Raw genomic sequence first — 13,786 nt, forward strand, 5'->3', positions numbered from 1 at the left:
TGGGGAGGAAAACCTAAGTCTTTGGACACTGGGGCTTGAACACAAATTTATAAACTTATGCCAAACACAGAATGGTGATGTTTACTGCCTCATTGGAAAAACCCTCTTCCACTCTGGCCTAGGCAACCTGCTTTTGCGATCCCCATGCTGTGGCAGTGGCAGTACTCTCCTTACTTGTGTTTTTCCCTGTACATCTTTGGTTTCCAGAGCAGTATGAATTGGCTACCAACAAAATTCTTCACCTCTTTAAAAGTTTTCACTTTTTTTGTGCATGCCAAAGGACATACTTAGATTTTGATCACTGTTAATTTTATCTAGACTATTGATAAAGATTGCCTGGCACATGCACCATTTAATTCAGATTCAGTGATTGGTATAGATGCTATTACTTATTGCCTGGTTTTAAAAAAATTGCTCCAATTGATACAATAATAAAAGCAGAATAGTTGGAAAATAACTAGCTGTTAACGCTAGAAATGGTTTTCTAATCTTTAGAGAAAAATTACCAAGATAAAGGGGGAAAGAAGAAGCCATAATGAAATTACTTTTCTTCCCCTTGCCATTTTTTTTTTTTCTGAAAGTTTGGCAACATTTGTAATTAGATGCACGTAGCACTGTTTTGTGCATAATGGCATGGTTTATTTACATACATTTACATATATGCATTTTAACTGATTTCTGCTCATTTCTGGTTTAGATATTTGTATACTCCTCTTTGAGACATCAGTTTTCCTTCTTTTAGGCCCTTAGCATCCAAAGGCACTAACTTTGTTGGCTCTTAGTGCTGAGTCTAGTACCATGATCTGAGTCTAGCACCGTGAAGCAACTTAAGTGATACTTGATGCATTCTGTCTTATTTTTTTAAGAGAGAATTTAACAACCCATAATTTTCTAGATAATCCTTTTAAAGGTAGTTATTCTTAGGACTTAAGGGTGGGGTTGGGGCTGGGGAGTTGTCAACTAAAACAAGTTGAGTATGTGCTGTGTGCCAGGGACTTTTGCATTCATTCTCTCATTGAAGACTCATCATAAACACTCAAGGTAGAAGTTATTCCAGTTTTACCTATTAGGAAGCTAAGGCACAAAGTTGTTAAGTAACTTGTCAAGAAGTAAGTAAATGGCAGACTCAGCATTCAAACCCAGATCTGTTTCATGCTAGAACCTGTGCTTTTTCTATGGACTGAACCATCCCCTGGATTCCACCTGTCCCTTTGAAACCTTCAGGTCATTATGTATAGCAAACGTCTTATTTGCAGGCATGGTTTTTCTAAGTGGACAAATAAACATACCTTTTGCATTAGATGGATTAATTTAACCAGCACCTGATGATGAGACTTACAGATCAGTTTCTCAGTGTTTTAAGTGTTTTACTTTGTTGCTTTTTGTTTGAACTTGCTTAGTGCCTTAGGTGAAATACCATTTGTAAGAAGTCACGTATGTTTGACCTAGAAAACAGGGCTGTGCAGCCAAAGCAATTCTATAGTATGTGTTTGCGGAGAAAGCAGTCTGTGCTTATTCTCTAGTTCTTGACATGGAAAATGTCTAGTCATTGTCCTAAATGAGGTGAGAGGATATCTAATGAGAATGGAAATTTGAATGTCCTGAAGTTAATTTCCTTGAAAAATTGTGTGTAAGATTAGCAAGGTTGAGTTAAAACTATAGCTTTTACAGACTGCCCATTGAAGACTTTGAGAACCACTGATTTTATTCCAAAAAAAAAATTAGATAAAATAAAAATTTTCATCTTCTTTCAACAGATTGAAGTAGTTTAACAGAGCTTTATTTCTGGCTAAACTATGAAAATGTTGTATCTTTTTACTGTTTTCATCATAAGATTAATTCTACCTCTGTGTAGAAGGAAACTCCAGAGAGGTTTTAAAATAATTCAAGGTTGCAAATTCTTTGGAATCCCGTTGGACACTTTCAATAAGATACAGCAAGAAAAATAGGGGAAGACAGAGGCCAGGAGCTGGTTTAAGGGTTAAGGTCCTTGTTTTGTATGACTGTGAGCTTCATTTCGTATGTTTGTGAGCCTTTCTAGATCACCTCTGGAAAGAGGATATTTGAAGATGGGCGGCTGCTATGTATGTTGCATTGGATGGAATTATCATTGTGAGGAAAACATGATAAAATATAATAATGAAATTTTTATCTTCTAGCTAGCATGTCCTGGATAGTATTCACATCCTCTGCCTTTTTCAGCTTTGCTTTAAGATTGCCCTCATTCACATTCTCGGCTATATTTTTATCTCTTTCTCTTTATTCGTCTACTTGTACCCCTCATGTATGAGTAGTGATAACCCTAATCCTATTCCCCATCTCCAGCCATAGCCAACACGAACCACCTTCCTGGTCTGAAATTTACATGTAAAGGATAGAATAGGATGATTAGATTCAGGTATAGATTTGAAGATGTTGACTCTTTATAAGTTTTATTTTAGTGTCTCATTTATTTCTCTCCTAATTACTCCTTAACAAAACAGAACGGCCACATTCTATGTAAATGAATATTTAGTAATGATGTGTAATGATTTTTTTTGCTATTTTTAAAACACCAATTGGACACAGTTTCTGTAGTTGGCTGTCTGGTTTAAAAGATGAAAGGGGTCGGGTGCAGTCGCTCATGCCTATATTCTTAGCACTTTGGGAGGCCAAGGCAGGTGGATCACTTGAGGTCAGGAGTTGGAGACCAGCCTGGCCAACATGATGAAACCCTGTCTTTACTAAAAAGATAAAAATTAGCTGGGAGTAGTGACACTTGCCTGTAGTCCCAGCTACTTGGGAAGCTGAGGCAGGAGAACTCTTGAACCCCAGAGGTGGAGGTTGCAGTGATCCAAGATTGCACCACTGCACTCCAGCCTGGGCAACAGAGAGAGATTGCGTTTCAAAAAAAAAAAAAAAAAAAAGATGAAAGAGATTAAAAGAGACAGTTCAGCCAGGGTCCTGTTGAGGAGCAGAAGAATTGTTAATACATTTTGGAATGTCATCTATATTTTGAAGTGATTCATGATAATTGCTTATGTTGTTTATTTATGGACAACAGGTTTTATTTTTTAAAATTGCATCTGATTTAGGGGCCACCTACAAATAGCAACGGACAAAGAACAGTAAGAAAAAGGCAGAGATTCTAGTCTAGCTTAGGCAGGACATGTATATTTTCACATCTCAGTTTCTTGTTCTCATGAAGGTAATGCCTTTTCCATTTATTGAAGAAGGTTTTCAGCCAAATCAAATGAATTGATATCAGAATGTTTTGAAAAGTTAAAGAATAAAAAATAAAAAAATTTAAAAGAATGTTTCGAAAAGTTAGATTGGTGGTGGTGTTATATAGTGCCATTTTTTGAAGAGTGAAGTAAATTGATGGGCCCATGAGGCGACTATCAACCCTCAATGTCAAGTGTCTGAGGATTTTGTGGTGAGGCACAAATGGCCAAGTCCTGCCTCAGCTTAGGCTGCAGGAGCAGCAGTAGGTCCATCTCTGTTCATCAGTGATTGAAATTACAGCTTCTATATCTGTTGTTCCAAGCATGCCACTCTTTTCCAAACTCTGGGTTTGATAAACTGTGCCTTCACCCTCAGTGTCTATCTCTCCTGATGGTCATCCTTTCAAGACCTAACCCAAGAGCAACTTTTGTGATGTCTTCTCAATCTTTCTGAAGTAGAATTTGGAGCGTCTCTCTAAAAATGAATATATGGTAGTGTTTAAGAGCAGGGGCTCTGGAGCCAATTCTGCCTGGATTCAGATCCTGATCACAGCACTTACTAGGTGTGACTGTAGGCAAATTGCTTAAACTTCTGTGCCTCACTGTCCTCACCTATAAAATGAGAAAAATGATGATAATATCACCTGATAGGGCTGTTGTGAGGCTCTTGGAACAGAGACTGATACATAGGAGGCCGTTGATAGGTGTTATTTTACTTATATGTTCTTTTTTTTTTTTTTTTTTGAGGCGGAGTTTCACTCTTGTTGCCCAGGCTGGAGTGCAATGGCACGATCTCGGCTCACCACAACCTCCGCCTCCCAGGTTCAAGCAATTCTCCTGCCTCAGCCTCCCTAGTAGCTGGGATTATAGGCATGTGCCACTGCGCCCAGCTAATTTTGTATTTTTAGTAGAGACGGAGTTTCTCCCTGTTGGTCAGGCTGGTCTCGAACTCCCGACCTCAGGTGATCCACCCACCTCGGCCTCCCAAAGTGCTGGGATTACAGGCGTGAGCCACTGCGCCCGGCCTACTTATATGTTCTTATCGAGTATTATAATTTTCGTTACCATTCTCTCCTTGCTGCCATGGGACTTTGCACATAATCTTGAGTGTAGCACTTGCACTTTTATGGCAATATTTGTTTAGACTGGGAACTCCTGGAAGGCGAAGATACTATTTTATTTGTCTTTGCTTAGTGACCTGCATAGCATCCATTCAGTGCTCAAAAATGCTTTTCTTTCCTTCCCAAAGTCCCCCCCACCCTCCATCATCACCCCTGATTGCATAGCTGTGACTTTGAAGCAGGGTTGCATGGCACATGCTCTTTTATTTCCACTGGGGCAGGAAGTTTATGGCTGCAGCTGTAACCCTTGCTGTCTGTCCATTAAGATTGTTCCCAACAGAAAAAGTTATACATATGACTTGATGACCCTCCAGAATTTTTCAGATGTTGTGTTATTTAGCCCCTAATTGCTCAAGGTACTGCACAAGGTCATAAACGAAAGTTACTTAGCATTGCCCCATTTCTCTGGGAGATAGGAATCCTGAACAACTACCAAACATGGCTCTGCCTATACAGAGCCAGTCAGCAGCAGAGTAAAACTAGCAAACGACTAAGTGACTGTATCATTAGGAATTTATATCACCTTTCTGATAAGAGAATGAAAAGCCAGACCCAAACCAAATGTCTGCTCTGTAAAGCATTTCTTTCCCTACTCTGGCCAAGATTGCAATGCTACCTTCTGGGTTCCAGAAGGTGCTGCATTTGTGTGCATGTCTCCCATGGCGCTTAATTATGGAGTGTTAGTCATGTTTGTTTGCCTCTGCCTCTTCTCTGTGACATAATTGTCTACCCCTACCCCCACTTGGCCAGTAGGGTAGGCTTTTAGTCAATGTTTGTTGATGTTATTTTCTGTAGTCCAGACCCTATATTTTAAATCACAGTGAAAACTTTGCAAGGGAGAGACTCTTCCCCATTTAACAAATGTAGAAACTGAGGCTCTGCTGAGTGCATTAGCTCACACCTGTAATCCCAACACTTTGGGAGGCCAAGGCAGGAGGATTGCTTGAGCCCAGGAGTTTGAGACCAGCCTGGGCAATAGTGAGACCCTTGTCTCTATAAAAAAAAACTTTTTAAAAATTAGCTGGTTGTGATAGCACGCCCATCTGGTCCCAGCCACTCAGGAGGCTGAGGCAGGAGGGTCACTTGAGCCCACAAGTGAGCCATGATCGTGCCACTGCACTCCAGCCTGGGTGACAGAGTGAGAGCCTGTCTTAGAAAAAGAAAAAACAGATTTATCAAGAAATAAAACTTGTCAAGAGTCCTTTTGCCTCAAATGTGGTTCTGTCTAGCTCAGACCCTTGAGCTTCACCACAGCACGCTGTCACCCAACTCCGTGGTGTAAATACACACCTAACTGCTCACTACTTATGCGACTGTTCTCCTTACCACCTTGTGGCTTTTAGGAGGCTTGGGTGGCTGGCAGGCTCACGAACACCTTCTCACAGCCCTCTCTCAATCAACTTGAAGATGATTTGTGGGCCACTTGTGCCAAGCTATTTTCATGGTGAGGAGAGAAGTTGGAAACATATGTCCTTTATACTCAGTCTCACACATGTGTCTTTCTGTATGTCTGCTGCTGGCTGTTGAAGACTGGTAATTCTGATGCAGCTGGACAGTCTCACAGTGTGTGGGTCCCAGACTTGCCACGACCAGTCTCTTGTTGGTTTAGGTCAGTGTCTTCATACAAGGCTCTGTGCCTGCCTCCACTCCTGCCAAGCGCTGCAGGCACCTCGACAAAAGACGTTACTCTAGTGGGAGGGGAAGGCTAATCCTCCCTGTATTTGTTTATTTCTCAAAAAAACTTGAACAACAGGTTTACCTTAGACATACGCCATTTTAATGCAAATTTTATATAGGCATCATTATGATTCTCCTTCTTGTTCTATATGCCAGATGGCAAAAAGTCTGTTCTGAGTAGGAAAGCCTGTGGTGTGACTCAGTGTCTGAACTCCAGAGGTTCCATGGTCTCCCTTGAGGCTGGATAGCCCAGCCAACATTCTTCCCCCTCCTCCCAATCAGTTCCCTCCTCACATTCAGTCTGCAGAACCATCCAGCATACCCCGGACAGGATTCCTCACTGCAGCAATTTCCAAACTTGCCTGGCTTTAGGACTCATTGGAAGATGCTTGTTAGAAGTAGAGATTTCTGGATCTTAATTCAGACTTAGTGCATCAGAGTCTCCATGGGAGGGGTCTGGGAATTTGTGTTTTTGCAAGTTCCTTGGGAGAATCTTAAAAATTGGACAAGGTTGGAAAACATTGCTGTAGTGCAGCAAAATCTGTGTACGTACAGGTGGTGAGGATGATTTAAGAGCACGGACTATAGGTGGCAACCACAGAAATGTGAAATAACAGATTCTCACTGAATTCTTTCTGTCTGGTCTTGCCCTCTAGCTAAGGGATGTATCTATATTCTGGCTTGGAGTTCTCTAGCTTTTAGTGCCTTGTGATTTATATACTGTTCCTCTCTTCAGGCAGTCCAAGCATTGCTTTTTTGTTCACCTTTAAGGTCTAGCTGTCAAGTTTTAGTAAACTTCTGGTCCACTAAATTCCATTCCCTGAGCCTTTCAGCTCTTGCTAAAGATCTCTTTTTCTCCCATTTCTAGTTTTCCACCCAAGTACACATGTCTCTTTGATTTATTGTTCTCTCACTGCCTCCATTTTATTAATTCATTCAGTCACTCGTTCAACAAGCGTCTATTGTGCCAGGCTGTGGGCGGGCTACAGCGATGAACAAGACACAATCCTTGCCCTCAAGTGCACAGTCTAGCAGGGAGACATGGGGTGTAAACACATAATTAAAATACCAGTGGTGTGCTAAGTGCTATCACAGACATGTATGCAGATTTGTAGGCGCACTAGGAGGAAGTAGTGGAAGGCACCACAGAGGGGTGACTTTTGAGTAGGGTCTTGTAGTCAGAAAAGGGGGAGGGCATTTTAAAGTTACTGTTGGCCTAGCGTCATAGTCCTCACATTCTCACTGCAGCTCAGCTTCTTCCAGGTCTCCTTAACTTCTTTGCTCGTTTGTGGATCTGATGGAGCTAATTGGCTGAACTAGACTCTCTTGATTGACCTCTTTCAAAACCTGAGGTGGTTAGTAGTTGATTAACGTCCAGGATGCCAAATCTAACAGATTGTCCCACGATCATTTACTGACAGTGCCTGACTGAGACTTAAGCACTGAAGAAAGCTTTTTAAAGGCCTTTCACTTTGTCACTTTGCCAGATGTGTTCTGAGCCATCAGAAGTGGCCTTTGTGCCAGGGTAGGGGGTGGAGGTAGGGGATCTTGTGAGTGGGGAATGGAACAGGAGAATGCTCTAGTATTTCTTTTACAATAAAAGACATGGTTTCCTGTTTCTAATGACGGTTTCCTTAGTAGGCTTCTGTACCCCTGTTAGCTGTATGTACTGTTTGAAATTCCCCGAAGTCTTGAGTTGGCTAATTTGAAAAGGTTTAATTAATTTTTTTTTAACAAAAATTCACAGTTTCTGTATTTCACTAGGGAAACAGATGAAGGACCATTGCGATTAAATTTGTATAGTGTAGTAAGTAGTCATGATTGAAGTTTTAAAATATTTATTGTTTCTTGAAATAATGTTCATTGTAGAAAAATTAGAAATAAGAGCAAAAAGGAAAGAAGGAAAAGAAACTATAAAACCACTTCATAATCTTGCAAGCCATAACTAACCACTGTTAATATTTTGGTGTGTAAACATGCACATTTTTCTAGTGCATACATAGAAAAAAAATTTTACATGTGTGCAAACACATTATTCTTTTTTTTTTTTTTTTTTTTTTTTGGAGACAGAGTTTCACTCTTGTTGCCTAGGCTGGAGTATAATGGCGTGATCTCGGCTCATCGCAGTAACCTCTGCTTCCTGAGTTCAAGCTATTCTCCTGCCTCAGCCTCCCAAGTAGCTGAGACTACAGGCACGTGCCACCACTCCCAGCTAATTTTTGTATTTTTAGCAGAGACGGGGTTTCACCATGTTGGCCAGGCTGGTCTTGAACTCCTGACCTCAGGTGATCTGCCTGCCTCGGCCTCCCAAAGTGCTGGGATTACAGGCGTGAGCCACCGCACCCAGCTATTTTTCTTTTCTTTTTTTTCCCCCATCTGATGACCTATCAAAAATATTATTCTTAAAATTGAATGTACTGCGTAAACCATCTTGTTAGCAAATATACACCTATGGACCATTCATTCTTAGAAAAATGTGTACTTTTGAGTTTATATAAATCAGGTTTATTTTTTAAAAAATTGAACTCTACTAAAGTATATAAAACAGGCCAGGTGTGGCTCATACCTGTAATTCTAGCACTTTGGGAGGCCAAGGCAAGAGGATTGCTTGAACCCAGGAGTTCAAGACCAGCCCGGACAACAAAGCGAGATTCTGTCTTGAGAAAAAATTTAAAAACTAGCCAGGCATGGTGGCACATGGCTATAGTCCCAGCCACTTGGGAGGCTGAGGTGAAGGTCCCTTGAGTCCAGGAATTTGAGGTTTGCCGTGAGCTATGATCACAACACTACACTCCCTCCGGCCTGGGTGATAGAGGGAGACCCTGCCTCCAAAATATATGTATCTACACACACACACACACACACACACACACACACACACACACCCCGTGAAAATCACCCAAGGATAAACAATTTAGTATATAGCCTTCCAGATTATTTTCTGTATATATGCAAACACAGCTCTTACTTTTTTTAAACAAAATTTTAATTTTTTACAGAATCATATTATGTTATACCTAGTGTTCTGCAGCTTGCCTTTTACACATAATGTATTACATCTCCCGTGGCAATATATTTGGATTACTTGCACATTATTACATAGATTAGGGTTTTTCATTCTCAGCACTATTGGCATTTGGGCTGGATAAATCTTTGTTGTAGGACATTGCAGGATGTTAGCAGCATCCCTCGCCTCTATCCCCTAGATGCCAGTAGCACCTCTTCTACCATGGTGACAAAAATGTTTCCCAACATTGTCACATGTCTCTTGGGGGACAAAACTCTCCTAGTTGAAAGCCACTGATATAGATGGTCTATAATATAAGCATGTAGCTTGCTGCCAGTTTGTTTTTTTACTGTAAACAATAGAGCACAGGATACTTACTGATTTTTGTGCACGTGTGAATATTATCATTGAATAAATTCTTAGGAGTACAGCTGCTGAATCAATTTTGATAGAAAATTTTAAATTAAGAGGATTGTATCATTTTATTTTTCAACTGTATCCCAATGATTCCAAGTCTCTCTTTCCTGAGTTCTAGATCCATAAAACCAACTGTTGATTAGCTGTCTCTTCTTGTGCGTCCCACAGGCCTGTCCTAAGCTTAACTCTTTTCTTCGACCTCACCAAACACACACCTCAAACAAGAAACCAGCTCCACCCTACTTTCTTTCTTTTTTCCTGAGACAGTCTTGCTCTGTCACCCAGGCTGGAGTGCAGTGGCGCGATCGCGGCTCACTGCAACCTCCACCTCCTGGGTTCAAGCAATTCTTCTGCCTCAGTCTCCTGAGTAGCTGGGATTACAGACATGCACCACCACACCCAGCTAATTTTTTGTATTTTTAGTAGAGACAGGATTTCACTGTGTTGGCCAGGTTGGTCTTGAACTCCTGACCTTGTCTGATCCACCCGCCTCGACCTACTGAAGTGCTGGGATTACAGGCATGAGCCACTGCACCCAGCTCCTACTTTCAACCAGTCAGCAAATCCTGTGGTATTCCTCTTAATTCATTCACTTCGTTCATCCCTTCTACCACTATCTTTAATTCAAGTTACTACTTACTCTTACCCAGATCTCTGTGGTAGCACTGGAGCAACATCTACTCCTTCTGGTTTTTAGTCTTGGTTCCTGACAACGCATTCTCCTAGCAAGGGTGAACTTGCTGCAGTGCAGTGTTCTGCTCTAGCCCTTTTCAGTGATCCCTGCTTCCTCTCCACCATCCACTGCAGCATTGGAGGCTGAGGCCAACAGCACCTGACATTTATCACCCTTGATTGCAAATTTGTATCCATCAAACATGCTTTTTTCCCCTCATAAGTGAATATTAAAATTTTGAATGTTTAAAGTACTTTTTATGCCACAATTTGACTTTTTTTCCTGTTTTATATATTAGGTTCTATGTAAGGCTTCACGGTAAATAAAGTTATCTCTTATTTTAAAACGTTCTTTTTCAGAAAGCAGTGCTCTGTCATGTCACCTCCCCACATATCTTTCATCCCTCAGCTTTAAATCACTCTTTCTCCCTTAACTTCCTCTTGTTTCTCTGCATTTCCTGTTCCTTTTAACCCTGCTCTCTACTCATCCATCTATTCCCGTTTCCTTAGTATCAAGTCCATTTCTTGCCACTTCAACTACAGATTTTCTCCTGTATTTATCAGTTTATCCTTATTGCATTTGTTGGTATATGCACTAATTTGTGTGTGCATCATACATACTTTTAAATTTAACCTTGTGGAAAAGAGAGCCACATGAATAAATAAGACAAAGCATTAAACTAAGGGGAGAGGGTGTGAGAATTCTAGTCCCAGGTTCCAGCACAGGTGTTAGGGTACAGAAAGCCCTTTTAATTATACCATCCAGAGCCTGAACTTTGTCTTCTCTTACTTTTATGTGGTTCTGTATAGCAATGTAAGTGAATACCTCAGAAACCAGTTGTACTCATTTGATAAAGTGAAACTCCAGAGAGAAATCATTGTCAGCCTTGCTGCATTCCATTTTGGGATATCTTAAATACCAAGGAAGCTGGGGATGCCTGGGAACTTGGGGATCTCTGTCATGGTATACAGCATATTGCTATGCAAGATTGGTTTTGGGACAAGCTCTATAGTATTCTACAGGAAGTCAGCTCCAAGCCTTTGGGAAATCATACATAGCAAAATCCTTGGCAAAGAACCATACATCTCCCCACCCCAACCCCCTGCCTCTATATGGGGTAGTTCTATAACTCTGTAATTAATTTTATTTTTACGGTGGAAAACCACAGAGTAAGAATAATGCATAACCTATTTCTGTTTCTTGCTATTTTAGGGGACATCACCCAGAAGGGCTATGAAAAGAAAAGGTCCAAACTCCTATCTCCTTACAGCCCGCAGACACAAGGTAGGCAATAAAATATGGTTTCAACTTTTTCAGTATTTTTACACCAAAAAGATGCTGTCTTACAAGACCTCTATCATTTTTTTGTTCCTGTTTTTCCCTCCCTCCCTCACCAGGGGAGAGGGAAAAAACGGAAGGAAAGAAAGGAGGAAATGAATCTTAATTGAGCATCTGCTGTGTGCTAGGCGCTTTTAAAAATACCTAAGGTCATCAAATAATTTACACAGAACTTGGGTGGTAGTGTGTGAAAGACTATGCATAACTGAGATGATTCCGTGGCAGAAAATTCCAAGCCATGGAAACACCACATCGTATTTATGATGGTGCACAAACTGTGATGAAGAAGAGCAAGAGGGAGGAAGGAAGGACAGATCTAGTATCGAATGGCAATACTTGAGGATTAGGGGGCACAACCCTAAATGAACTTATAGACTAATTCAAAGCCAGACCCACTGCTTCTATAGAGAGACTAGCACATTGTTTATATATCAGAAAGTCCTGAGTTAATTTCATGCTTAATTCCAAAGGGGTTGCTATAACCTTTGCCTCTAAGCAAGGCTGTCTCTAAACAATCGTCATATTTTTTTGGCCGGGTGCTGTGGCTCAACGCCTGTAATCCCAGCACTTTGGGAGGCTCAGGCGGGCGGATCATGAAGTCAGGAGATCGAGACCACGGTGAAACCTTGTCTCTACTAAAAATACAAAAAATTAGCCTGGCGCGGTGGCAGGTACAAGTCCAGCTACTTGGGAGGCTCAGGCAGGAGAATGGAGTGAACCCGGGAGGCAGAGCTTGCAGTAACCTATAGATCGCGCCACTGCACTCCAACCTGGGCGACAGAGCGAGACTCTGTCTCAAAAAAAAAAAAAAAAAAAAAATTGTCATATATTTAAAGTTACTCAGATTGCGGGATTTCCTTTGATAGCCTATTTCTCCTTTAATCACTTTTACTATAGAGTGTTTTGTGTTTATTTCTGATTTTCTCCCCGCTTCAACCAGAGTGTGTTTCTGCAAGCCTGTTCTTTGTGGAACGAATGGCTTTTTTTTTTTTTTTTTTTTTTTTTTTTTTTGCTGAATTATAAATACCATGAGGACTTTGTATCTCCCGCAGTTCTCATAGTAAGCTTTGCACAGGGTTTATGGTCTGTAAATATTGTTGAATTAACAGTGGAATAAATAAATAATGGTGGTATACCCATATATTTCACTGACGTGCTTGTTTTATTTCCTGTATTGTTCTTGGAAATACCTTCATAGAGAAACTAGTAGGTCAATACACTAACAGCTAATTTAAGATATCTCAATGAATAGGTGTATGTAGAAATGAATTGAGAGAGAAGAGATGGAAGTTGGGCCAGCGACAGCGAATGAAAAGCCAGCTTTTGCTGAGCAAGGCGTGACCTAGGGGTTGGGGAGGTTAGCCTGAGTTGCTGCTTATTGTGGATCTGGCCCATGCCTCTGAAGGCCCAGAGATTTACTTGAGTCACTTGGTGTAAAAGCAATAGCTCAGCAAGAGGTATAACTGTAAAAAGGACCACAATTTGTTATCCATAGTCAGGCTACGCAGAAACCAAATCATGTTCAAAAATCAATTTATGAATTTACTATGAGAAATTTTTATTTTAGACAGAGTCTTGCTCTGTCACCCAGGCTGAAGTGCAGTGGTGCGATCATGGTTCACTAGAGCCTCAATCTTTCGGGTTCAAGTGATCCTCCTGCCTCAGCCTCCTGAGTAGCTGGAACTACAGGTGTGTGTAGAGTTGGGGTCTCACTTTATTGCCCAGGCCGGTCTTGAACTCCTGAGCTCAAGCAGTGTACTGCCACCTCAGCCTCCCAGAGTATTGGGGTTATAGATGTGAGCCATCACACGTGGCCTATTATGAGAAATCTGTATGGTCAGCACATACTTGCCCCATGAGCAAGCCTATAAGGGGAACCAAATCATTTGCTTAGTGAGCATGGATTTGATGAATCAGTTGTTTAATTGCAGTAGGCCAAGGGAGTGTGGCATATCCCTCCCCCAGTAGGGATGGCCTTGCAGGTGACCTCACAGGGGAAATAGAAGGCATATGATGACAACTCCTTCAACTTCCTGATGCCACACTCCCACATCTGTGCCCTTCCATGATTACTTCCTTCCTTCTGGTTAAAAAGATTATCTGTCCCTCCGGGCCAAGGACAGTCCTTCTACCTATGCTTTGGATCCCAACCCCTCCTCCTTTTCCGCAAACCTTATACTATCCAATGGCACCAAAGATAGGGCAGTGAGAGCAGTCTACCTGGGTGCAGTCAGTAAGGCACAGTGTCTGTAGAGAACTTAAAAAGCAGTGATGGGCCGGGCGTGGAGGCTCACGCCTGTAATTCCAGCACTTCGGTAGGCCAAGGTGGGTGGATCACCTGAGGTCGAGT

At 41.4% G+C, this 13,786-nt stretch overlaps 1 protein-coding gene and 1 long non-coding RNA gene across 5 annotated transcripts in view; both read left to right on the plus strand.

The window, feature by feature from the left end:
• Positions 1-13,786, plus strand: part of DIP2B (disco interacting protein 2 homolog B) — a 269,702-nt gene that overhangs the window by 114,203 nt on the left and 141,713 nt on the right. For all 4 annotated transcript variants that reach the window (XR_013401070.1, XM_077954195.1, XM_015151712.3 and 1 more), the window contains exon 2: positions 11,311-11,382. Coding sequence is in view for 3 of the 4 variants with exons in the window: in XM_077954195.1 (XP_077810321.1) it covers positions 11,311-11,382 (72 nt within the window). In the remaining variant the exon portion in view is untranslated. The remainder of the gene's footprint in view (positions 1-11,310; positions 11,383-13,786) is intronic.
• Positions 11,498-13,591, plus strand: LOC144332886 (uncharacterized). Its single transcript, XR_013401085.1, has 2 exons — positions 11,498-11,874; positions 13,102-13,591. It is a non-coding gene; the product is annotated as an uncharacterized LOC144332886 (long non-coding RNA).

Source organism: Macaca mulatta, chromosome 11, assembly GCF_049350105.2.
Source record: "Macaca mulatta isolate MMU2019108-1 chromosome 11, T2T-MMU8v2.0, whole genome shotgun sequence".
NCBI classification, from domain to species: domain Eukaryota; kingdom Metazoa; phylum Chordata; class Mammalia; order Primates; family Cercopithecidae; genus Macaca; species Macaca mulatta.